General features: G+C 36.2%; 1 protein-coding gene across 9 annotated transcripts in view; it reads right to left on the bottom strand.

The window, feature by feature from the left end:
* MAP2 (microtubule associated protein 2) overlaps positions 1-26,522 on the bottom strand; it is a 278,138-nt gene that overhangs the window by 17,494 nt on the left and 234,122 nt on the right. For 3 of the 9 annotated variants that reach the window (XM_079924506.1, XM_079924507.1, XM_079924509.1), the window contains exons 7-9: positions 13,980-14,041; positions 9,315-9,462; positions 4,291-4,631 (exon numbers count right to left, since the gene is read on the bottom strand). In XM_079924506.1, coding sequence (XP_079780632.1) covers positions 4,291-4,631; positions 9,315-9,462; positions 13,980-14,041 — 551 coding nt within the window. Of the gene's footprint in view, positions 1-4,290; positions 4,632-9,314; positions 9,463-10,410; positions 10,582-13,979; positions 14,042-16,931; positions 17,067-17,239; positions 17,447-17,641; positions 21,398-23,119; positions 23,366-26,522 lie in introns of all 9 variants that reach the window. The other 6 variants (XM_079924503.1, XM_079924505.1, XM_079924508.1 and 3 more) reach the window with 4 other exon arrangements.

The raw sequence follows: 26,522 nt of genomic DNA, 5'->3' as shown, positions 1-26,522 counted from the left end.
TTATGGTCTAGTAGGTGAAACAAGATAGACATTAAATAATCAATTATACAATAGAATGTATAAATATGGTGAGAAGCCCTGGCTACAGTATCGGGAGTATATCAGATAGAGAAAGTAACAGAAATATTCTACTCAATATTCTGTAATAACCTATATGGAAAAAGAATCTGAAAAAAATGGATATATGTATATGTATAACTGAGTCACTTTGCTGTACACCTGCTACTAAGACAACATTGTATATCAACTATACTCCAATATAAAATAAAAATTTTTAAAAAAGAGAAAAGAACAGATGAAGGGAGACTAGTTAACAACTATTGCAGTGATATCAACAAGAGATAACATATCCTGTGCTAGGGTGGTGGAGAGTGGACTGAAAGAAATGGGTAGAATAAGTGCTGTCTGGGGCACAAAATCATTAGCACGTAAAGATGGCCAGGATATGGAATGAAGGAAAGGGAGATGAAAAGAAAACTCTTTGTTCTGATTTGTGAAACCACCTCATTAGTAACTTTCAACTATCACAAGGTGCTTTGTATACTGATCTTCATAAAGCTGACAGAGAAAAAACAAGAAACTTGTCAAAACATGTAGGAGTATTCCATATAAATCCAAGTGCCTGTAAAAAAAATCTGACCCACAGATAGAAAAAGTACCATTCATTGAGCTGTTGCTTAAATTTTTTATGCCACACATTTAGAGAAATTGTTTATTTTCTTACCTTTGTTTAAATCAAGCAGCCTAGTCCTTAAAAAGCTAACACTTTTTATTCTAAAATGTAGCTTTAGATTTAATGTAGCTTAAGGAGCTAGGTGCATTGAGATAGTTTTAAATTAATACACTTAACAAGATAGCTTTACCTATGCCTTGAGTTAAATCAACCAAGCTTACTATCTATAGTGAATCTGAGATGACATATGTTCTTTACAGTAGAATGAATTTATATTTTAGCTGAAAAGATTAACTTTATTGCTTTCTGTAAAGCTCCTCGTATCTTCAGCTAGCTTATCTATTCCATTAGGCATTGATTTGCCTCACTGAACTAAGCCCTGAGGTGAGCCTCTTTGCCAATAGAAAATTGGACTTCAACAGAAGAGATAATAGCCATAAGCACAAACCTTATACATATGGAAGAGCAATGAATGTTCAAAATGGGGCAAATAATAAAGCTTCCCAACTTGGAAAGTTGTTGAATTCCTAAGACACTATATCTTTCATTATACATTTCTTCTCCCTAATATTAGTGATTGCACAAACTTTAAAACAACAATAATAAAGCTTTTAAAATTAAATTATTTACATACAATTAAACCACTCTGAATTTTATGACAATAGAGTCTGTGCAGATAGTTTGAATTAATTAAATTAAGGTTACATCTACCAATTTACTCCCATCTTCACCAATAAGAGTTGTGTGACTTTTTTTCTTAATAACTATAGATGACATATGTCTATTATAAAACTGGGCTCCTACAGAAGGTATCAATGTTGTCTTGGTCCTCTTCAGTGATTCTGGGTTGGTCACTGTCCATTCAAATATCCTAGTATATACAATTACTATTGGGGACAACATGCCACTGGCTTCAATTTCCCCAACAGGGTGCACTTATGGATTCTCTGTCAGATAACAAGGGTCTTTAGCATATTATCTTGAGAATTTCTAAGAAGCTTTAACATAAAAATTTCTCTTAGTCATTTTATAAAGTTGAACCTTAAAATCCAATCAAAATCCCCAGTTTAACATGTACAGAAAAAGACCCTTTCCTCACTCCCTGTATTTGAGAAGATCATACACTATAAGGAGGCTTCTAGGGGGATAGTGTTAAAGTGTTGACTGAAATACTTTTCCTACAAAAACAGTTCAACTGTAGTGCATCTCAATTTCCCAATTCATTTTCCTGTCTAGTTTAAATGCATTGATGCCATCTATCACAAAATAGAAGGCAAATATGTTCCCTCCATCTATTTCTTATCTTGGTGAGGAAATACCTCCTGCTTCTCCAACAAAAGTCACTTTATAACTCCACTGTTGTAGATTTTTTCCAAGTCACCTGAAGATGCCATAGGATAATTTTGCATCAGGTTACCACTTGCCTCATGGAACAAGAGATTTTCTTCAAATGACATGATGATTTGAGGCTATTTTTGTTCCTTCTGTAATTTTTTGTGTCATATCTTTACTAATCCTAATTACCATAATCTCTAGGGCAGCATTAGTTCAGCTCAAATGAGTGAGACATCTTTATATCAATTTTATCAATTAACAAATATAGTAGAAGTCAATTAAAATTAGACATAGAAATATTCACAGCCAGATATCATAATGAAGTAGAAAGAGAAAATAAATAAGTCTTCATATTCTGGGCTTCGTTTAACTTAATGATTCTAGCAAAGCTGAGGCCAAAACAATTTTTTGTCTGTCTTGAAAAGTCCTTTGAATAAAATCATTTATTGTCAAATTATATCAATAATTATTCCCTTCTTATTAGATTTTCTTTTTAGTTTCAATAAAATATCTTTGAGGCACTTAATATTCCCTTGTGATTCTAAGAAGAAACAGGTTCTTTTAAGTATCAATATTTTCCAGAAGATAAGCAAGTAAACCTCACATTTAGTTAAGGAGAATACCAGGACACTGGGATATTTATAAAAAGAGAATTGATTTTAAATACACATGATAATTACTCTATTTTAGGGGGTAGCTCAAAAGAGCTAAAATAATAAACTTGCAAATTGGTACTAAATTTATTTTATTCAACTTACTCTTTTCAATTATTTATGTATAAATATAAAAATAATATGGCATTTGGATATTTCCAAAAGGCTCAAAATATTTCCTTCTCTTGGATGTGCAAAACTATGACAAAGGCAAGAGTATGAGATTTTTCGAATTACAGGCTTAAACTTGGTAGAACTATTTTTGTTTTATGCTTAAAAAGTGTTTCTTGTAGCTCATATTTTAATAACATTTTTCTATGAAAAAGCATCTTTCTGTGACTATATTATTATAGAATGTTATAGTTGTTCTGAAAATGGCATACTGAGTCCTTCGTTCCTTCTTTGGTTGATTTTTGCTTAACTCTTTGGACTTTCTTGAACAGAATCACAATGAGAAAGCAAAGAAGTCTGTTGCTAAAGGAAGAAGCAATATTAAACTTTTGTTTCAACACTGAGTAGGAGTCTTCGACAGCCTCACGTTTTGGCAAGACATTTCTTCTAAACCTGCTGAAAATACATTTTCTTTGGCATGAGAGAGGGATACCAGAAATCAGTGGCAGGAAATACAAGAGATAAGAAAAAGAGTGGAAGAAAATAATATTGAGGTTAAAAAGAAAAGCTGTTTTGGTATATTGAAAGGGCATTACAAGTTTGCTAATGTATAAAGGAAATGATTGCTTTCTCTCTTCTTTCACTAACGGATGGGTGTTTTATCTCTTCATTGACAATAAAAGTCAAACTATGGGTATATCAATATCACAAGGGAAATATTAAATGATATTTGTATTTGTATTGTATTAGTCCTTCCAGGCTAATTGCTTTGTCCAAACACATAGTGTAAAAGCAAAGTTCAGGTTAAGGTAGAACTCAAAGCCCTCTGGTTGGAAAAATATGTGAATGTTTGCTCTGAAGCTGAAGTTAAGAGTTAGTAGGTAGAATTTTACTAAGAACCCTATTCAATACAATTAATCTGAAATAGATTTTCCAGTAGAACCATATAGAACTGTCTATTAATTATCAACATGAATATTTGCCCTTTGCAATGTCTGGGCAATAGCAGCCAGAGAAGAAACTTGGGGAACCATGTTCTGATGTGGAATGAACATGGGAAAATGGTAGAAGATGTCATAGGAAATCCTTGGGGAGAAGGAAGGAGATAAAAGTGGAATTACTAAAAGATGGTCAAAGGAACTCACAGTCAGGATCTAAAATAGATCACTCAAATTCATATCAGAAGTGTAACTTTAATCTCTTAAGTTAAAATCCACAAGGCAATAGAGATACATTTAGAAAAGATCTGTTAGGTAGTCAACTAAAAGATTCTCTTATACGGTTAAATCAATTTTTATCTAGTAACGACCACAAGCCATATGATTTCCATCATATTTCAGAAGCTATCTTTCTCAGATAAGACCCATACCCTCAGCAATAAATCATAACCTGTAACGCTTTAAAACCTCCATCTCCCTTTTGTTTCAAGAACCGTTAGCCTATAATATGAGGATGGCAACATAATAAGTAACGGGATTTTACTTTGGCAGCAAATACGTGTGTTCATGTGATTCTTACCTGCCCCCCTTTAGGCTGGTATTTGATGTTCTCTGTCGATCCAATTTTGGATTTGACATTCTTCAGGTCTGGCAGTGGTTGGTTGATAAGCCGAAGTTGCTTGGGAGTAGCAGGAGATTTTGGAGGCGTACGTATAATGGCAACTTTCTTCTCACTGGGCACCAAGATGGCAGACTTGGGGGTTCCTGGTGTGTGAGGGGTCCTGGGGTAGCTAGGGGTTCCAGGAGTGCCTGGTGTGCGTGAAGAATAGCTTGGTGGGGTACCAGGAGTGATGGCGGTTGATCCGGGGGTAGTGGGTGTTGAAGTGCCACTTTTTCCTGCTCTGCGAATTGGCTCTGACCCTATATTAACAAACAAAACAGAACCCAAACCACAGTGTCAGAAAGTTCTCCTCGAGACACCCCCCTTCCCATCCATTGTTAGAACTCATAATTCATTAAATTTCTAAAGGGTTTAGAATATTTATGAATGACAGCAATGCTCGAAAAGGTGAGAACCTCCTATTTTTAGGCCCATAAACTGGTGACATTCTTTTGATTCTATCAATGTGAAGATAATACTTGGGTTTTCCTGATTTATTTATTTATTTATCTATCTATCTATTTATTTATTTATTTAGCGGTACGCGGGCCTCTCACTGTTGGGGCCTCTCCCGTTGCGGAGCACAGGCTCCGGAGGCGCAGGCTCAGCGGCCATGGCTCACGGGCCCAGCCGCTCCGCGGCATGTGGGATCCTCCCGGACCGGGGCACGAACCCGCGTCCCCTGCATCGGCAGGCGGACTCTCAACCACTGCGCCACCAGGGAAGCCCCTGATTTATACTTAATTCTCATTATGAATGTGTCAAAAGTATTTTCTTCTTGTGTGATCATTTAGGCATATGGACCTGCCTTTAGTTGGAAAAACAGTCTGCACTTAACGTTCTTTGTGGGCTCATATTTACTGAAGAGTCTTTGAATGACATGCAGAACACTTGTTCTTTTGTGTAGTAAGTTTATTCCGAGATCCAGGTGGATACACAGCATAAAATTGTATATTTAGATCACATGCTTTTGGCCTGCATAGAAAATTATTTAACTCTAAAAAAAAAAATCTAGTTCTCTCCTTAGAAAAGTGGGATGTTATAAAAATTTATTCACAGTGAATCTTGTACCTGATTGTGTTTGCAAATATTTCCTTTACAAGGAAATATATCTTAGCTCTTATTAGAAAAAACAAAACAATTTCTTTCCTTAGAAAAGTAGGGTGTTGTAGCAATATGTTCACAGTGAATCTTGTGATTGCGTTTTCTCCCATACTTCCATTACTAGTTTGCAGTTTGGAGTCAAATCAATAATCCTTCACTGTCTATTAATAATAAAGATATTGTGAGGTGTACTTCTTTGCCTCAACTTGATGTTAACCTCATTTTATCATTTAACTCATTTCCCCTCATTTTCCTATGCTATGTTTCTCACATTATTTTTTTAATGTGGGTTTAAATGCCATTTCAAATGCTTTTTTGAAAGAATAATGATATAAATGAGGATACACCTTAACAGATTTCAAAGCACTTTTGTGAATACCGAACATTTGATAACCAAACATACACACACGCAGTAGAGGCAGCTCTTATTATGTCTAACTTAACAGTAAGGACATTGAGCTTCATGTACCCAGATGATACTAAATGCTAAGCCAGATATGATATTTAGCTTCTTAACATTTGTTGAACTTTCTCTTAACTCTAAAAATCTTTTGTCTAAAATAATACATTGACTCCAATAATAGAACACTGATTTACATTGTTTACATTTATTATACAAATTCTTTCACTTTTTAAAATATTTTATAGAAGGGCATGATTTTTATTTTTTACTGCTGAGTATGTAACTTTGTAAAATCAATGAATCTTCTGGAAATTTTGTAGAGGATAAAGATATAACTCATTAATTTTAAAATCAATGAAGTAAAAGGGATCGTAGAGTCATCTGATGTAATTAATCATCAGTGCAGAAAGTTCTTCCTGAGAAAGGAGACAATTAATCTTTGCTTAAATATTTACAAGGAGTGAGCTCAAGAGCGCTTCTGAGAGAATTGTAGTCTGCAGACAAAGTAAATCTACCCATTGGTCTAGACTCAGTCTCCTGGATAACCAGAATAATTTTACTTCCTCTCTCAGTGAACAGTTTTCACATATCAAGGCAAAGTTGCCCCGTGTCCTTTTGGTCTTTTAGTAAAAGGGCATGACATGGGTAGACTATTCAACTGGCAATATGAAATGGGATTTGAGAAGAGTAAAGTGATAAATTAGTGATTTTTATTGCTTTCCACAAATATGACATTTCAAGACCAGGATAATACAACCACATTCAACTTGTCTTTCTGTAGATTCCTGGCTATAACATTTGTTTATGGAGGTTTTGATGTTGGTTTGAGTCAGTCACTATGTCCTGAAATATCTCTTCAGAAATTTATTTCTTCGTCAAATGTATTCTCCATCACGTCATCACTTTTAAATAGCTCAGGTCTTTTGGGGAGAGGGATCATCTCTGTATTATTTGCCCCTCTACCTAACACTGGTGTCTTTTATGGGGCCTGAACACAGCAGGAGCTTAACATATTTTTTTTTAATGGTATGAATTTGATTCAGAATTTATCCAAGTGTGCTGAGGTATTTTTCACTTCATGGAGACCGAGTTAAAGCAATAATCTGGATGTGCATAACAATATTTACTAAAAGAAACATTTGTGTAAAAGTAAGAGTTATTTCTATACCCCCAGAAAATGCCTTTAAGTTTTGAAAAAGTAAAGGAGGAAGGTTCTGTGTTATATCTGGAGAATGAGAAAAAAACACAAGTATTAAGAAGCTCTTAATGCTGCTGTTCAATAGATATGATCAATTTTTATTGTAATAAATTATGTTCTAGTCATCAAAAATGACAAATTTGACTGTTTCTTATTAGTTCTGAAATGGAGAAGATTAAATTAAATTACTAAAACGATTTTAAAAATATTTATGAGTTACTCTCTGACACTATGTTCTTATTTATCTTGTCATCTCTTCAGTGACAATGTCTTTCCCTCCTCTTGGGCTGAATGAACTTCCTGCATAGCACTTTCTTTCAAATCTTTTCAATAGCTGTACAAAATGCTAGAATATTCCTGTGTGCAGTTAAGGAGATGATCGGCAAATGGGAGGAGGCAAACTGCTAGTTCTGCTAAGTGTCCCTATGCCTTTTAGCTATTGCTATGTAGAGCTAAAATAGACCCTACGTCCTAGATTATCAGAGTATCCTTTATGTTCACTGCCAAATAATACAATGTTGTATGCTTATGAGCATAAGTAAAGGTAAAAAGTCAAGGTAGAATTGGCTCAGAACATAAAAAGCAATTTGTATACAGATACATTTTAAAAGGCAGAGTACAGTGGCTCAAAGATGTGGATTTATGTAAGAAAGTATCATTTTGCTTCCATGGCAACAAATACAAGCATAATTCAAGGTGTGTTTGGGAAGCACTCGGGCCTTTGTGTTGGCTCAACATCCCTGGGGTAATTGCTGATGCTCAATTCCAACTCCAGGTATTTGGAGTTAAATTCTCTTCTCTGGAGATTACTGACTCTTAAACGTCTTCTTTGCTAGTTCATTTGCCTACTTTACATGTGTTAAGGTGAAAAAGAGTGATTTCAAAGGCCTAGCATGTATTTCAAAGGATGTTAATGCTTCATGAATCCAAACGGTGTGGGACACAATGGCTTTAATTATAATAAACACTTTCACTGTAGGCAAAAAACACTGTTTAAGTGTCATACAAAATAGTCACATTTGAAGTGGGGCAATTATCATTAAATACTCAGAAAATAGGTGGTGAAATCAACTATAATGTGATAGTAGTAGCAATTTCCAACACTTTCGTAATGGATTTTAAATGACAGAAAGGCTATTCTCCAAATGTTTCCACAATTTTGTAATAGTTTTTAAATGACAGGGATACTATTCTCCGAGTGGTTCTACAGAACAGTTCCCTAATACTATTTCTTCTAAATAAATATAGAGAAGACATTAAGAGGACAGGTTGTGAACTTATCAGTGGGCTGAAAACCAAATTCAGCCGCTTACTAGCTGTGTAGTATTGAACAAGTTACTGTCTTTAAAAGGTCAGTTTTCTCATCAGTAGATTTAATGAGGTTATTAATACCTAACCATCAGCATTGTTAATTAAACTGATTGAAAAATGTGTCTTAAGATTTTAGCACATATATGTGATTAATAAATGGTAGTATTTTTGTGGTAATAGAAACACGTTTATGAAAATAATTTAAATTACTAGATAGTCTTGGTAGCAACACAGCACATAAGTGGGTAATGATTGGAACTTTTTTATATTCTTTACATAGACTGTGATAATTGCTGACCATTACATTATGAAATCAAAAGAAATTGAAGCTATTGCACAGAACATGCTATGTTTACAGCCTCATTGGAATGCAAATTCTTACCAAATTGAGCAGGATCCTTAATTTTGATTGTTGATTTTCTAGTTAGATTTTAGGACTTGGAATTCTAATAAAGGTTAAGTTTTTATATTTAAAAAGTCCCTGGACTTCCCTGGTGGTCCAGCGGTTAAGACTCGGAGCTTCCACTGCAGAGAGCACAGGTTCTATCCCTGGTTGGGGAAGTTCAGTACGCCATGCGGTGTGGCCAAAAAAAAAAAAATCCCTGACTATTGGTTTTCTCTACTAATTAGTTCTTTCGAATTTTCTTTTTTACTTTAAACTTCAAGAGAGAAAATATATTCTGAAAATGACTTTATTTCAATCCTATTTAAGGGATAATGAGGTAGTATTCCTCCCTCAGTTGTTTTGACTCAAATAATGGTTTTGGACCCATTGATAGCCTGGATCTCTGATTCTTAGGACAAATATAATCTGATTTTAATGCATATTTTATTTGCAAATGTAAAATATAAGTACACTATAAGCTACTCCACTTAAGAGATTTTTAAAAAATGAATGAAAACGAAGCCAAAGCAAAATAAACCTACTAGTGGTCCGCCGTGCAGAAGAGGAGATAGAACTGTTGAGAGAGAAGGAGTTCTCATCTCTGTCTCCTGATACGCCTCGGCGAGGAGGGAGAATGGAGGACGGTCTCGGCAGAGAAGAGCGCTTTTCTGGGCTCTTGGTTACTCCATCCTGGTTGGGGAAAATAAAACGACGTTGGGATCCTGTGAATCTTCGTTTTAATTATGCAAAGTAATTACATTGCTCTGGCTAAGTTTCCTCCTGTATTGATAGATGAATTTCTTTTAATCCACACTACTGACTTTTATATACTTATAAGCATTTCTGCTTCAAAACTTAGAAAGAATTCAGATTTGCCTAGAGGTTTTATAAAAATATATTATTTTGGAGTTAGTGCTAAAAATCGATTGTGAAATTCAAATTCTAAATGATAACATTATGATAAAAATAATATGCTCAAGTAGTCTCCAGGTAATTAATAATTTTAACTGAGAAGTCTTCATCAGCATGATAATGTATTAATCAGAAAGGACTGGCAGAAGAGCACTGCATGTGCAGTATTTAGCAATGATAACCACCATATACTGTGCACTTACGTGACAGGAATGCTAAGTACTTTACATCCATTTATGATTTAATTTTTACAAAAAATGTTACATGCATTTTAGAGCTGAGGAAACAGCTTTCATCAGTTTATGTAATTTTTTCAAAAATCACTGAGCTGAGAGGTAGCAGAGTTAGTATTAAATCTTGATGTGTCTGATACTGAGCCCAAACTGTCTATTATATTATATATAATATAATTTGGTACAATATTATATATAATATGCCACATGTAACATCATATATAGTATATTTTGTATTTGAAATTTTATTAAATATCAAATAAATAATAAATTAATTATGCATTGTATATCTTACAAAAAGACATTTATTTTTTAATGATTAGACTATTTATAACTATTGAAACACTTAATTTGTACTTGTTTTTAATAAGGTCTATTGATTATATGTCAAACACTTCAGAACTGAAAGTCTTTGCTTTCATACATTTACTGAATTGTGTCCTTCTCCCAAATTATGTTCCTTTCTGCACCTTTGATTGGCTTGCTGCCTTACCTTGTTCCCTGATTCTGAGTATGGTAAACGGTCTGTGGAGCCCGCTGAGGTGGGCTGTATGAATAAACTGTCAGAAAATGTAGCCCTTTTAGTCGTACTAGGGCAGGCTGAGCTGCATCGTGGGGACTTTGTGCTACCCTGTAAGGCAGGAATCTTTGACAAGGTAGAATTCTAGCCATGAAAGAAAACAAACAAAAGCACAAAATAAACCAAACTATGAAGTAAAAGGAAAATTAAAAAAAAACATGTAAACATATAAGAAATTAAATGTCTGCTTTTAATAAGAACACATGATAAATGGTTATAATCAATGATAGAGACGTATATTATGTGAGAACAAGAGATTTTCATTGAACACATCTTTTTAACTGGAACTAACTTAAGAATACACATATAATGAGAATATAGATTAAAATATTATTTATAAATTCTATGTATAAGGTCTCTGATTAAGCCATAAACCTTATAATGATTCCATATTTGGAAAATATCTTGAGAGTCTCTTGGAATTGTTCCTTTAATAAACACAGCCCTTAAATGGTATATATAATCAACATTTTGATCACATTTCAAGAACTTTAGAACAAAGTATATTTAAGGCCTAATAATAGAAAATAGTTCTTTTTTAAGTTGAGAAAATGTATTTTCAGATTATCTACACTGATTTCATCAGAAAATTGCAGATTTTATATATAATGAGTTCATTTTATGAGTCAAATGCATACCAGGGACCAAGTTATATCATAGAATTAATAACATTTTTATGCAGAGACCACAGTTTGTATGATGTGCTATAAATTCTAAAAATGAAAGTCAACACTGACTAGATTGTCCATAAAAATCACAAGACTTATTTCACAGGTGTTGATAATCCCTGGGAAGATTGTCGGCAAGAGCAAGTGTAAGTGGGTTGGACATATATATACAGCTTTTGGAGAAAGCTATGCTGGCATGCCACATGTCTCAGGGGAGACTGTCAAAACTACAGACGAGTATGACAAAGCCGAGGAGGTTTTTATCTTCAAATAATTAATATGATTTAGCCGATACAAAAATAGCAGTTGAAACTAAGATTTTTATCTCAAGTTGTAACCTCCGTAGACACTTCAAAGAGGCATAAGTATTCACAGATTGCACGAATCACTTCTTGTTTTACAGACCCAGCACCTTGAGTGGGAAGTATAACTGGGTCAGCACAAGTCATCCTTTTTTGACTGATGCTACCCACAAATTAGTGAATTTCAAAAGTGTGGAATAGGAAAGAAAAATGGAGTAATTGGATTGCCTCAAATTATGAAAGACATCTACTAATCTCCTGCTAAAAACAAAAACAAAATAAAATGAACAAACAAACAAAAAAACTCAAATGAAATGAAAGATTATAGGTTAGGTTCACAATAAAGATCAATTGAAAAATCGGAGAGAACTGTTCTGATGGATGTACTGAGTTAATCTTGAGGTTTTGGGAAACACAGGAAGAGGATGAGGTTACAAGGAAAAAGGAGGATTTTAAATGAGAAAAAGTGAGAAAGAATGGTGGTCTAATCTCTCTTCTTCAGAAGGATGAGATGGGCATTTACAAGGAAAAAGGTTAGTTTTGGTGTCAGATGTATATGGTCTCTGTCCAAGTGTAAGCATTGAATGCTAATTCTTGTTGAGTTACTTGAAGACCAACGGACTTGAAAATTTCTGAAAGATTTTGCAAACAATGTAATCTTAAAAATTATTTTCCTACCAAGAGAAAGCTCAGACTTACTTTCCGTATCTGCTCCTAAAGACTTCCACTTTAAAAAATAATAACTATTGCTGTTTATTGAATAAATACTATGTTCTAAGCACTATAGAATGTATTATTTCATAAAATTACTGTACTTAGGATTTACAATTCACTTATGATATAGGAATTTTTACTCCTCCCCTTATTTTTGGAAAATTAAGACACAGGAAGAAAAAGACCATATAGTTAATAAACGTTCAAAACTTGGATCTGGCCTGTTTCATGGCCCTGCTCTTAACCAACACAACCCACTAGTTCCCCATCAGAAACAGAAGGTAAAGAGATACAAATCTTGAAATAGCAGTGTGGTCAAAATAAGGACTAAAATTACCAAAGCGATAAATGGATTCTATTGCTTGCCATAAGTTCAGAACTATGTCTGAAAACATTTATATAATAATCAAATATACATATATTTTTTAATCAACATAAAGTCCCTTGGCTTCAAGATGATATAAAAGGTTTGGCTGTCATTGAATATGAATTCCTATTTTTCACAATAAATAAAAAGAAGTCTAAAATTTTATTAGTTTTTAGAAAGCTAAACAAAGAATTGTGATTTACCTATCATACATGATGGCTAAGACCCAGAACACTGTGATACATTACTAATTATCATCACTCAAATGATTTGTTGTAATTGTAGGATTCCATGATAAATCTTTTAACTTTTTTCTTTCAATGAGAAAGAAGTAAAATACTTTGTGTTGGTTTTGGTCTTTTGAAAGTTTAAAAAACATGATTAATAATACAAAAATAAAATTTGCAAAATAAGAAATATAAAAGATTTATAAACATAGAAGAAGCTAAACATCATTAATACAACCAAATTAAAACAAAATATTTCATCTCCATAACTTGGTAAAAATAGAAAAAGTATAGAGATATTTAGTAATAACGAATACAAGCATGTTCATATACAGCTGGAGGACATCTAAGCTGTAGAACCTTTCTGGAGGACAATTTGACAATATGCAGCAAAAAGTTTAAATGTGGACTTTCTTTTTGAAACAATGATTTTGCTACTAGAATATTATCCTAAGGAAATGCATATGGATACATTCATAGATGTAGCCAAAAAGATTTCTACAGTAATACTGCTAAAATAACAGAAAACTAGTTTGAATGTCAAGTAATGGGAAATTAAGTACATCACTGTAAAAATATAAAATGCAATATTATGTAGTCATTAAAATGATGTACAAGAATGTTTAATGACATGGAAATCTGTTTATTGTTTAATTAAAAAACCGATATGTGGTGTTTCCATCTTTGTTATTAAACCTATAAATGTGTAAAAAAAATTAAGATTTTATGTCAAAATGGTAACTGCAGCATTATCTCCTAGATAAGGAGATAATATAATTTTACTTATTTTTCTCATCTACATTAATTTTCTCATATTCTTATTTTGTAAAACAACAATGAAAATGTGTTGTAAAATACAGTTTAGTGTTGATTATAATGGTTTATCTTGATTCTATGAAAGTAAATAAATTGGGCTCCTCCGCTTTTGCCATATCATTATGGTGTTTCACATGTTTTTGTTTTACTAACAAAGAGGCAGCCTAAATCCCAGCTCTGCCCTCACCAGCTACCATCACATTCCAGAAGACATTCGGACGTGCTTGATTGAATGCCATCGAGAATCAATCTGGGTGAGTGAATGATCTAAAATGTTTTAAAAGAGTAAACATCTAAAGTCTAGATTTTATCTAAAATTATTAAAACATTGCCACTAATACCAAAGGGAATGTTGAATGAAGAGCAAGGAAAAAATTATTTTACTCACAGACACTTTGTCCTTTGCCTGTTTAAATACACTGGGAGCCTGAGCTGATTCAGCACCTGCTGCTGTTGAGAGAGGAGACAAAAACAACCCCACACTTAGTGGCTAAAGACCACATAAATGCATTTTTAATGCCTTTTGGATATTCAGTTGTGCCAACAGACTAATGCAAAGCGAATTTTGTTTATATTGACACTCAAATTCAGTAACTGAAGAAACCCGAATAATAAGAACATTATAGCATGTGGCTCCCACTATAGAGTGTGCTAATTACTATAACCCAGTGTTTACCAAAGCACAGGTAAGCAGACCAAGTGATATTCTATCTGTTACCAATGTACCCTTACATTAGTATTGATCCTTCAGAATGGAAATCATAGGACAGTAATCCGAATGCTGCAGAATTTAAGGAAAAGGGGAGTGATTGGTTTCTAGGGTGGGCATCACATAAGAATATTCACAGAGATTCCCAAACCTTCTTTATGTAGCCACTGTCATATCTACAGATATTTCTGCATTTTACACTTTAAACTGTCATGGTCTGCCAACCCCTTTCCCTCTGCACCCCTTCATTTCACAATATGAATGACACACTTGTTTGACGTGAAACGGACCACATGAGAAGGGAAGGGAAGAAAAATGGCTTGTCAAGAAGAGAAAACATGAGAAGAATTTTAAGTTCAGTAAAATAGACCATGTTCTACACATGCACTTCCTGTATGAAATTATTACCACATCTGTTACTGTTGTTTCTCTTGCTGCTGTTTTATACTTCTGGTTTCAATTTTAAACTCCATCATCTCTAGCATAATTTCTGCTGATGACTTACCTGACTTGACTTAAATATCTTTCACGACTGAACACAACCCTTTGTGTTTGGGGAAACTGTCCCTATTTAACAATTGGGCTAAGAATATAAAAGGCATAAACTTGTGTGTTTACTTCCACCTTAATTTTCTTTCACAAGAGAGAAATCCTCTGGAAAAAAAATACTTATCCTTATAAGCACTCCAAATGAGTTTCAAAAAGGTTTCTTATGCCATGTGCAGTTCTAACACAAAAATAGTAACGGTCTACAATATGTTCTATGCTATTTAGGACTGGCTAGTAAGATTATTCGCAGACTCTGAAACTAATTTTTTTTTTAAAAGAAGCAGTGCAAATTATGCCTCTTTACTATTTCTACAATATAGCTCATTTTTTCTGTGACATATATACTTTGCTTTAAGTCAATGAAACTTATCTTTGGTATATGCTTTCTGTTTGAGTATCTTAATATTTGAATAAAAAAGGAAGATCCTAATTAGTCCAAAGATCTTAACTTTCCTTTAATGAATGAAATAAAAAGGCAAGTTATTCTCAGTGTGGCATATTGAATACTAATGACATGCAGGTACTTCACCAAACCATTTGACATTTCCTCTGAAATTGTACGATCCTAATATATTTTTCATCTTTTTAGGTGGCGTATAGGGCTTTTATGCCCCAACCAAGAGATTCTGCCTGTGCAAGCATTTTTCTAACTAGAAGAAAAATTCCAAGTTTAATGAAAATGTACTAAGTAAGATGCACTATAAGATTTAGAGATGTCATGTTAATTCCTAAGTCTTAACTTAGAGGAACCCCTCATTCTAATAAACCTTCATCATCAAGGTGTGTGTATAATTATGTCTTCTACTTTCAAATCCTGCCTTACATACTAGTTCTTGAAGGATGCTCATGAGATAGTTCCTATATGAAGAACACAAATGAAAAATACTTGAAATTTTTAGTGGCTATCATGAAACCATCAACCTTGATTTTTTTTCTTACAAGGGTTAATGCTGCTCCTAACCCTTTAAAGCCACCCAAAGATTCATATAAAGGCACTTCTAATGTATAATGGATTGGGAAATCTTCCTTTCTGACTTAAGAACTCTGATGCCTTCTTTTGTAGACTGCAAGTGTGCCATTTAATCAATGCTAAAATAAAATATATTCTAAATGAAGAGTAACCTAATATAATTATACATTTAAAATAAATACTTTGCACTGAAATTTAGGAATAGAGTTTACATTATAGATATTATGTATGGTCTTTTGTGATGGTTTGTAACATGGTTCACTCCTTCATTCCACTACTTTTTTAAACAGCAAAAAACAAGTATATCTGAAGAAGACAGAACAATAAGAAGGTAGGAAAATAGAAATAAACCTAAATTCTAAGATATTGGGAGGGAAGGGGTTTATTAAATTTTAAAGTTATTAAATTTTTGAATACTACGTTATGTAGGGGAATTTAGCAGTTTGGATTCAACACATTTAAGAAAATCCCAAGGACAAAATGTCAGCTAAGAAATGTAGTATCACCAGAAAGCCTGGCTAATTTTGGATATGAAAAATAAAATCTGGTGGGAATACCAGACAATTTACTTTTCCATTTTTTTCTTTCATCCAAAAGCAAAGTAATTTTTCAACCACAATTTCACCCCAGATTTGCTTTTCATTTTCCATCTCAAAATCACTATGCATTCTTGGTGGTTCTCAGTAAATTCATCAACATCAGTAACAGATTTGGCAATAACAATATAGAAAATAGGACAAATACATATGGGTTTTTAAGCATGAGGGAGATAAATAAGCAAAATAATGAGAATGCATACCACGGTTATATTCATCGCCATCGTCTAACCAAAAACACAGAATGAAAATAGGAATCCCCAGAACGTGACACTAGAGCACAATGCCAAGATACAATCACTGTTAAGTCTGAGCATGACAAAGAAACAGATGGTCATGACCTCTTCTGCAGGGAGGGAAAAAAAAAAAAGAATAATGATACAAGACACTTAATAGCGAAATTGTTCATGACTGCTGAGATTCTTGGAAGGAAAACAAAACGAAGCTGCTACAGTAATGAGATAAAAAAAATACACGTCCATGTTTGCCAGCCACATTGCAGAATTGAACAGTCACCTGTCGTTTTCCGCTTAACACAGGAGAGATGAGTTGGTCTAGTATATTTGATAGCAGGTTTTAAAATGAATTTCCTGGAGGGAGAGTGGGCCTGAACTTCTGTTTTTTTAGCAAGTTCAGCCTTCTTATAAACTGCTATGAATAAGAAAACACAAAAAGCATACCATCAGGAAAAAGTAAACACTTGGAGCAAAACCGAATGAAATTTCATCAATAATTAGTTACCATGGTTAGGCAGTTTCTTCTACAAAAGAGTAATAATGAATTACTTCAAAAACATTTTTTAAAGAAGTGATTGTTAAATGAACCTTTTTTCCTTCTCACTTCATCTCTGGAGACTGTGCTAGGTTCCTTTTTAGCTATTTTTCTTTCAGGAGTGGAAATTCTGCCTCTCCCGGTTTTAAAAGGCTTTTCTTTTCTATGTTTCTCAAGAGATGGTCTCCGAGCTTCCTTTTCAGCTTTCTCCTCTTTAGGAATAGTTTCTAACTGTTCTGTCATGATGCTCCTATCATCATCTGTGGATCAAAGCAAACCATGACAACAACAACAACGAAAACATTAGTAACAAATGTACAAAATCCTTCATCTATTTAAAAAATGCAAAATCAAGAGATAAAGGGTCATTTTAAAATGTTTAAAAATGAAAAAAAAATTCCACTAGGTTACTGGATTTTATTTGGGAGTAGAAAATTTAAAAAGATAATGCACACCTTGAGTGTCCACCCAGAGGCTGTCAGCGTCCATGATGGAGTCATCAATGGTGGTCTCGTCTTTGTAATCGTCATAGGTTTCTGTCTTATATTCTGAGAGTCCAACCTCTTCTCTCTCAGGGGAAGCCGGAGCTTCTGGGGAGCCATCCTTGGGTTCAGCCTGGGCTTCAGCTGCCTCTTCTACTTCAAGCTCTTCCTCAGCACGGGGGGATGGTCTCCTTTCTACCTCAGGCTGCTCTAAGGCTGCAAAACGCACACTGTGGGAACCCGACTCCCCTTCATCAGTTGTGGTTTGCACGACAGTGATGAAATCATCCTCGATGGTTACAACGGACTCAATCACTCCCTTGTGTTCACCAGGGCAGGTCTCCACAAATTCCTCCCTGACACCTGGGACACCCAGGTCAGTAATCTGAAGGGTGTCTGAGCGGAAGAGGAGTTTATCATAATCTCCCCGGGCTTCTATCTCTTCTTCCTCATTCTCAGCCTCTGCTGGTTCAGCTCCAGTGGCTTCAGGCAATGGTACTGTAACATCAGAGGGCGTGATAGATATATCTGGGGTCTCCTTGTTTTCTTCTTTTGGCAGCTGAATAAGTTCCATCTGGACGTCAGCTCTCTCATCTGCGGCTAAATCAGCCTCTGAAACAGCAGGTGCACAGGGTATTTCCACAGACAATTTGATGGCAATCTCGTCTTGAATTAGAGAAGATTCTGGGGAAATTTCCTTCTTGCCCTCATCAGCTTTCAAGGACTCCATGGTGAGGCTTTCATGCTCACCGCTGGACTCATAGGACTCCTCTTTGTCTACAGCCTCCTGGTGCACCAGGTCAGGCTTGGCCACCTTCTCCTTGACTTCTGTCTCACTAACTTTTGTGCCTTCTTTCACGTGGCCAGACTCAACACCCATAAACGCATCTGCCTCCTGAGGTGCTGTGGATGAGGGGGCGAGGTCCTGGGTAGCCTTGAGTTTAAGCTCTGCTGCCTTTCCAGCATCTATGTGTAGCCCTGAGGCCATCTGTCCAAAGTCACTGATTTTAACATCTAACTGACCCTGGTCAGCTTTCTTTGCAGCAAAATCCAGCTCTGGTTCAGCTTTTTGGGATGGTTCTACTTCAGCTACCTCTGGCACGGAACTAAGACCTTTCTCTGCTTTCTCAGCCACGAGAGGTGATGCATCTTTTGAGACTGTCAGTTCTTTGGCTGAAGCTTGCTCATGGGTTACTCCTAATCCAAAGGTTTCAACTTTATCACCAGCCTCTTCTGTTTCCTTGGCATGTTCTTTTGAATCGGCATGTTCTTCACTTTTTTCTAGTAAAGTATCCAGCTTATCATTCGCTTTCTTCTCCTGATCAAACTCCCTACTCAGTCCTGATTTGTCACCAGAGATAGGCGGGGATGCTTCTTTCTCAGCACTGAGTTCATCTTTGACTCTTCCAGCAGCTGCCAGTTTGACTTCAATCAATGAAAGATCCGTGACCAAATCTCTTCGTGCTTTATCATCAGTGCCTTCATAAAAGGAACCACTCTCCCCAGATAAATTCTCACTGTCTTGAACAGGTGATGGGAGTGGGACTGTGTATTTATTGAACACACAGTAGCCCAGGTCTTCGAGCTGACTGTCAGTTTTAACAATGACGTGGTTTTCATCAGTGACAGGGGGGAAGCCAGTACTACTCTCCTCCACCACAGTCTCTGATGGGACTGATTTTCTCCTGGCAACCTCAGCATCTGCACTCATGGAAGCTAATCTTGACCTTGTGCCTGCCAGGTCTAGCATCTCAGGCAGGTCAGGTGCCATGACAGTACCATTTTTGTAATAATCTTTGGCTAGGAAAGGTGACTCACACGATGGCTCGACTTGGGTGTTTTCCTCTCCAGTAGCTTTTTCCCCCTTTATCTGTTCTTTTTCTTCTTTGCTTTCTGTTGGGAAGCAAGGGGCTTTGTCCACTGCAGGTGTCGTGGCCGGAAGGTAATCATCTCCTTCGTCCATACTTCCACTAGTGTTGGTTAGAATATCAGAAGCAAGGGGAGAAAGATCATGCCCCCGACCAAAGTTAAATCCAAGGGCTATGGAATCCAGGCAAGACATGGGCAAATTGATTGACATGCTTCTTTGCTCTATTGCAGACCTACCACCAAGTCCTAAACTCCTGCTCAGTGTCAAATCATCCTTATTCTTACTGTGGAGATCCCTTTTCTCCCCATACACTTTTGGATCAATAGTGAACATTCTTTCTTGAGGAGAAATGGGTTCTTCAGGTAAGTCAGATGGATAACTCTGTGCAAGAGTGCTGTAGCCTCCTTCTTGTGCTACAGCACTGGGCTGGGAGTCTTTCTCTGCCGTAAGTGCCTTGTCGCCGTTTTTATACATGGAAGATACGGTATCAAAAGACTCTTGGGCACCTTCTCTTGTGTCACTCAGTTCATAGTAATCACTGCCTGGCTGGATACTTTTTGTCACTTCTTCTTTCAAGGCAGATGTTTCAAAGTACTTGGACATTCCTGACTTATCTTCATAAAATGGCATGTCAAGCTCAGCTGATGTTACAGCTCCAACTCCTTCAACATTATCTTTGTCAGCAACTTTTTCTTCAAAAAGCTCCTGGGTGGCACTCTTTTCACTTAGTGCAGCTGGTTCAGTCATGACTTTTTCTGGTGTCTTAGAGGTCACGGCTGAATCGGTAACTGCTTGCTCCAAACTTACAGGGAATGAGTCCTGTTTTAATATATCTGTGGGAAGCTCCTGGCCTTTCGGTTCTTCTTTGGAGTAAGCGTGCTCTGTGGAGGTCTGAATTACACCTGTTTCTTCATCTGTCAATTTTGGGGCTTCACTCTCTTTTGACACAGCTTCTTCGTCAGAAACGGTTGTTTGTTCTTCAAGCTTTAGGTGAGGTTCCTTTTCAGTAAGCATAGATTCCTGTTCCCTGAAGGTGGGAGTCTCTTTTATCTGCACACTCTCTTGCTTTATTGCCCCTTTCTCTTCTCCTAAACCTTTCTCCAGAACATAGTCTTCCACAATCGAAATGTGAGCATCTTTGGGTGATGTAACTGCTTCTGAGGCTGGTGCTTCTGCCATTTTGTCAGGTTGATCCATATGGGGCTCTTCAACTTTAGAACTATCTTTGGCAGTTGCTGGGCTACCAGTTTCTTCCAAAGATTTTTTGTCATCTGGCTGTAATAGGGCGGGGGCAAAGGGTGATGCTGCTGCAACAATGTCATTCTTTGTGACATCAAAAGGAAGAGTGAAGCTTCCACCCTGAAAGGGACTTGGCATGGGAGAATCAAATTGTTTCCCTTCCCATTTTGGGATGTCCTCAAGTACGTCTTTTTCCTTCATGGGTGTTAGGGGGCCAGGAGATACTGGAGCAACCAAACCCCACTCGTCCTTTTTTGCTTCCATTGGCATTTGGATGAACCAGTCCTTTTGCTCTTTTGCAGCTGAGGGCTCTGCGGGAAGGCCAATACCAGGTACCACTAGGCTCGGTTCTGTCTTCTGTTTTGTGTCTTCTAGGCTGGCACCCAGAGTATGCCCAAACAGAGTGGGAGGTACTTTTTCTTCTTCTGTGTCTTGCATGTCCTTTTTATCAGGGGAAGTTTTAGTTGTCTCAGGCTGAGAAACTAAGGCAGCATGTTTAAGGTCTTCACCAGGCTTACTTTCTTCCTCTGACTCCTTTTCCACCTTTTCTAATGGCTCGGCTGGAGAGGGAGTCAATTCCTGTTGATCATGAAACTCCATCTTCGAGGCTGTAAGCAAACCTGAAGTAATTGGGTTGATTTTTAAACAAATAATAGGCAAGTGCTTTCAGGCAGTAAGCTTAAAATTATATTTTGAAATGGCAAATGAATGGTAGGGTATAAAGAAAAACTATGAAACATGCAAGCATGCTACTCATTTAAAAATCAATATGAAAATGTCAGGACTGAGATATATTTGTACGATGGCTAAAATGAACTCCCATTGTGAATTAATGTGTACAGAAATTGTAAAAAGAGTATATTTTGAATACTTTTTTTTCCTTTGTTTGGTCTCTCTAAACAGTATGTGATGTATACTGTAGTAGAAAAAAAATTTCATGTGCCTTCTACGGATAAAATTACAAATTAAAGAATATTGAATAAGTACTTACATTAAGGTACAAAAGAATCTATATAGTAATCTAAATATGGGAAAGACTTGATTTCTACTGACCTTTTTCTTTTGTTTTCTAATTTGTAAGTGAATTTGCAGGCCATGGGCAGAAGGACAATTAAGTTATAGTTATATGTGTTAAATAAATTCAGTTAACTGGATTGACAAGTTCCAGGACCAATTTTGGGGGCACTGAAAGGTTACTAGAATAAATTTTTAGAAGTCATCTGAGATTAAATTTCGGTAATACAAATAAATGATTACTACTGACTTTATATGATATGACCTAAATATTGACAAGTCAGTTTCTATCACATATCAAAATTCTTCAGTCCTAATCATTACTTACTCTGTATGGTAGATGTAAGAAAATCTGAATTATACTGATAATACTGGGAAGTCATGTGACTAACACAATTTTAAAGAGTCAACTATTAAAATTCTTTCTCTCCTTGGTCATGACCTCATTCTCTGGAATGTGACCAATTGGCAAAGCACTGACCAGTATTGGCTTTAGAGATGCTTCACAGAGATTAAATGACTCTTTTAAATTTTTATTTGTTCACCAATCCAAAAGGCTTCAGAGTCTCAATTGTATTTTAAGGTCAAGGTTATTTTACTGTGGTGAATAGGGCTAAATGAAATTATCTGGAAAATAAAACTCAGTCATCTCCTGAAGAGCAAGTGAAAGGATGATTATTACCTTATATACTTGTGTGTCCTGTTGTCACAATAGAAAAGAAATACTATACGAACTTTCTAATAAAGATTAGATGAATGAAAACTCAAGAGATATGGTGATTATCAAAGGAGTTGGCTGCCATGGAAAGGAAATGATATGAGAAGCATCAGCAGGCGCTTTTAAGGAAACCAAACCGTATTCACTGAAGCATAAAAAAATAGAGCACACTGCGGTTGCAAGCAGAAACGATTCTACCGTTTAAGCCTGTATGTGCCAAAATCCATCTCTACAGTCTGAAAGAAAAGCATATGAATTGCTGTCCCCCAAAATAAAAATAAAAATATACATGTATTAGCAATGTGACTGGCAAACATTTGAGATGAAGAGCGGGGGCGGAAAAAAGCTCACATAGTGTCATCAGCCTGGCTGCAAAGCGTATTGTATCATGGCAAAGTAAAACCAGGAATCAGCTGCAGCAGTGGAAAATCAAGCTGCCACACAGCACCGGCACAAGCCACACTCTCTGCTCGTTAAGTCTCAAACAGTGGTTTTGGGATCATGAGAAGACCCAGCGATGGAATAGCATTGGAAAGGCATCAGGTTGGTAAGCTGCTGGAGACATCTATCTTTTGCAACAAAACACATGCAAATCCTAAGAAAGACACACCTTCCCCGGCAGAGGAAGGGGTTTTTACTTCTGGAGACACCTCCGCGACCTCTTTTATACTTTTCTCCTGTGGGGTCCCTGCTGGGGCGCTCTCTTCAGGAGCTATTTGGGCCTCCGCACTAGACTCCACTTGGCCCTCACTGAGGCCCTTGGGCTGGTCTGAGGCCTTGGCAGCCTCATACTCTTTCCCAGGAAGAGTGGCAGGTTTCTCTTCCTCGGCCATTGGACTCGCTAGCATTTCTTCTTCTTAGGGAGGAAAAAGATGTTGACATCATGACCACAGAAACATACATGAAACAACAGAAATATTATTCAAGGAACACTTTCAGCTCGATTATATTGACCTCACAAGAACCTCTTTTACCATTTGGATGTGCAAATTAATATCCTAATGCAATGGACATTATGTATTGCTTGGAAAATTATTATGCATAATCTGCAAATCATGATGCCTTTTACAGTCTCATGAAAAGGCTCTTTATTTTAAAACTTGAGAGCTGAAAGAGTTTTATTGCACTATTACCCTCAGTGGAAATGGCAGTAAGTTGTACACAATGTGGAAAGCTGGCTGGAAATAAGAGATGGTACTGCCAGATAACAGATGGTTGTGAAAAGATAGAAGCATTGATGTGCTGAAACAAACCTTTAAATTTGTTAGACATGTGCTGTTTTCTCCAATGCAGGAAGCCCCTACATACGAATTTCTGGTTACTTAATTTAAAACACGCAAACTTCGCTAAAGAAATCTTTGGGAATAAAAAGCCTGGTCTCAAAATAATATCCAATCAACTATGTGATTATCAGCTTTATCATGAAATCCATCAAAACTCTTTAAAATATAATTTATTTAGTATTTTTAAGGCCAAAGACTACCAAACTTAATTTTACCTTCATTGCATTATATGACTGGAGTATGTAAAAATTTTCAAGAAGTAAGTAAAATATTTTGAAAAACAAGGTCCAGGTAAGAGTTAATTTCACTACTATTTAGAGAAGTCTACCTCTGGGACATGACTGTAATCAGATTGTTCAAACCACTGAAATATCAGTAATATAGTTCTTGTATAGTTCTCTTTGACACTGAAGAAAGGAAATGTGCATATCAAAAAGCCTCATTTCTGCAATTCAAAACAAAACCACCAAGGAAAGATAATTGAGTGGAAACAAAACTGCCAAAATATCCTCCCCAAAGATGTATATCACACAGAAGAATGTTAACAATCAAAACGTAAAAAACAAATTTATGAAGGCCATGAATTATCGTGTTCATTTGTTTCTCATTTACACTTGAAATGTCAGTAAAATAAATCCCATTTTATTGCTTACGAAATTAGAGGGAGGGACTTCCTTGGTGGCACAGTGGTTAAGGATCCGCCTGCCGATGCAGGGGACACGGGTTCGAGCCCTGATCTGGGAAGATCCCACATGCCGCGGAGCAACTAAGCCCATGCGCCACAACTACTGAGCCTGATCTCTAGAACTCGCGAGCCACAACTACCAAGCCAAGGGGCTCTCTAGAGCCCGTGGGCCACGACTACTGAGCCCATGAGCCATAACTACTGAAGCCTGCAGGCCTAGAGCCCGTGCTTCACAAGAGAAGCCACCACAATGAGAAGCCCGCGCACCGCATAGAAGAGTAGCCCCCGCTCGCCACAACAAGAAAAAGCCTACACGCAGCAACGGAGACCCAATGCAGCCAAAAATAATAAATAAATAAATTTATATATACAAAAAAAAGAAATTAGAGGGAAATATATAAGCTGTTTTCTAGTTCTGCAAATGAATGACTCTTATGAAATTCCTATGAAACGATTATACATTGTTTAAATGGACCTATGAGAAAGACTACAGATGGAAAGAAATTTTTTGAGAAATATTAAAATCCTTAGAGGGGGAAAAAAAGAAGACGACTTCTATTTTCTCACATTTAGCACTCAGAAACTTTCATTGTTGTAATTTAATTATGTCAGTAACATTTTAAGCATTCAGATTCTAACTCATTATTAAGGCAATTTTTATAATGCCATAGAATTAGACATTTTGATTAAAGCTAAGAGACTTTTAATATAGCTGCTTTAATATAGCACCTTATTGGATGAAATCTTATCAACTTAATTTACATGTTTTCCAAATTATGTAATTTTTTAGCTTTCCATTTTCTCATTTTGTCTAAATCATGTTTATTTCCACACCTGTTCTTTATTCAAAAATTCACATAGTTTTCTGAATTGTTTTAAGTTCACTTAGCTGTACTCAATATAGGTTATATTTCTCCATCAGAGTGTCTGAGCCACTGGTGCTCTTGCCTTGGAACTCTCTGCCCTTACATTAAATATTGTGCCATATAAAAATAAACTCTTCATTTAAGCAAGTTATCTTTCCTCATTTGAAAATAACTTCTTCACCTAAGCAAAAAAAAACTTGAGCTCTATTTTTTTTCCTTATAAAACTACCTTGTTAGAATGAGACAAATTGCAGCCCACTGCCCACTTATTTTATCCTCACCAGAGCCAACGATACATAGGGTCTCCACCTTCATGAGACTGGAATGACAAAAGCTTTGGAGCATTTCCCTCATTTTAGCTCACTTCTACTTATTTGAAGCAAGATTTAGGTCACCTAGGGAAGCCTCTGTAGTTTCTGTAGATGATTAAGTGATTTGGAGAAATAAATTCATTCCATAACATTTATTCTACCCTAAACAGACCTTTCTCTTTTAAAGAGTTATCACATTAACATAGCACTAAAAAGAAACCTAACTCTATTGAAGTCTGGTCCTGGAAATATTACGTATCCAAGAGGATAAAATTATATTAAAGTTCATGTTCTTTGGTTTGGGTAAGAGAATATATTCTTCCCCCACTGATTTATTTGCAAGGGGCAGAAAGAAGTCATACTTTATTTGAACTTTTTTTTTTCCTTCTCAGAAGCCGTGAAAAAAAAAGGAAGTACTCATATGTCTCAAATAAGGCTTCTTAGACATAAATTGTTGAGGCATTTGGATGGACTGAGCTATATAGGGACTTCACTTTCATATGGAGAAAGCAGGCTCCTGTCCCTCCCACTCCACACATGAAGGCACACTTAGTATGATGCATGTGGTCAGAGCTGCAGGCAGGGCGGGGGGAGCAAAAGGGGACCATGCTTGGTTCACCTTTCTCCTGGTCTAAGTGGGCCTCTGCACTCTGCGCTGGGACACTGGGGAGCACACTAGAGGTAGTCCACTGTGAACTGAACAAAGGATTCTCATAGTACTCCCCATCGGAATTGGAAGGGTCATCATCAGGCACAGACACCGAGATGGTGGAGGGGGCTAGGAGCCTACACCTCTCCCCACTGGTGGCAGGTTCGTGGCTGGGCAACCTGTGTAGAGGACCCACTTGATCCTCAGCCCCTTCATCTA

The sequence above is a fragment of the Stenella coeruleoalba genome (genome assembly GCF_951394435.1).
Source record: "Stenella coeruleoalba genome assembly, chromosome: 6".
In the NCBI taxonomy this organism is placed as follows: Eukaryota; Metazoa; Chordata; class Mammalia; order Artiodactyla; family Delphinidae; genus Stenella; species Stenella coeruleoalba.
This window is presented reverse-complemented; position numbering and strand designations above follow the sequence as displayed.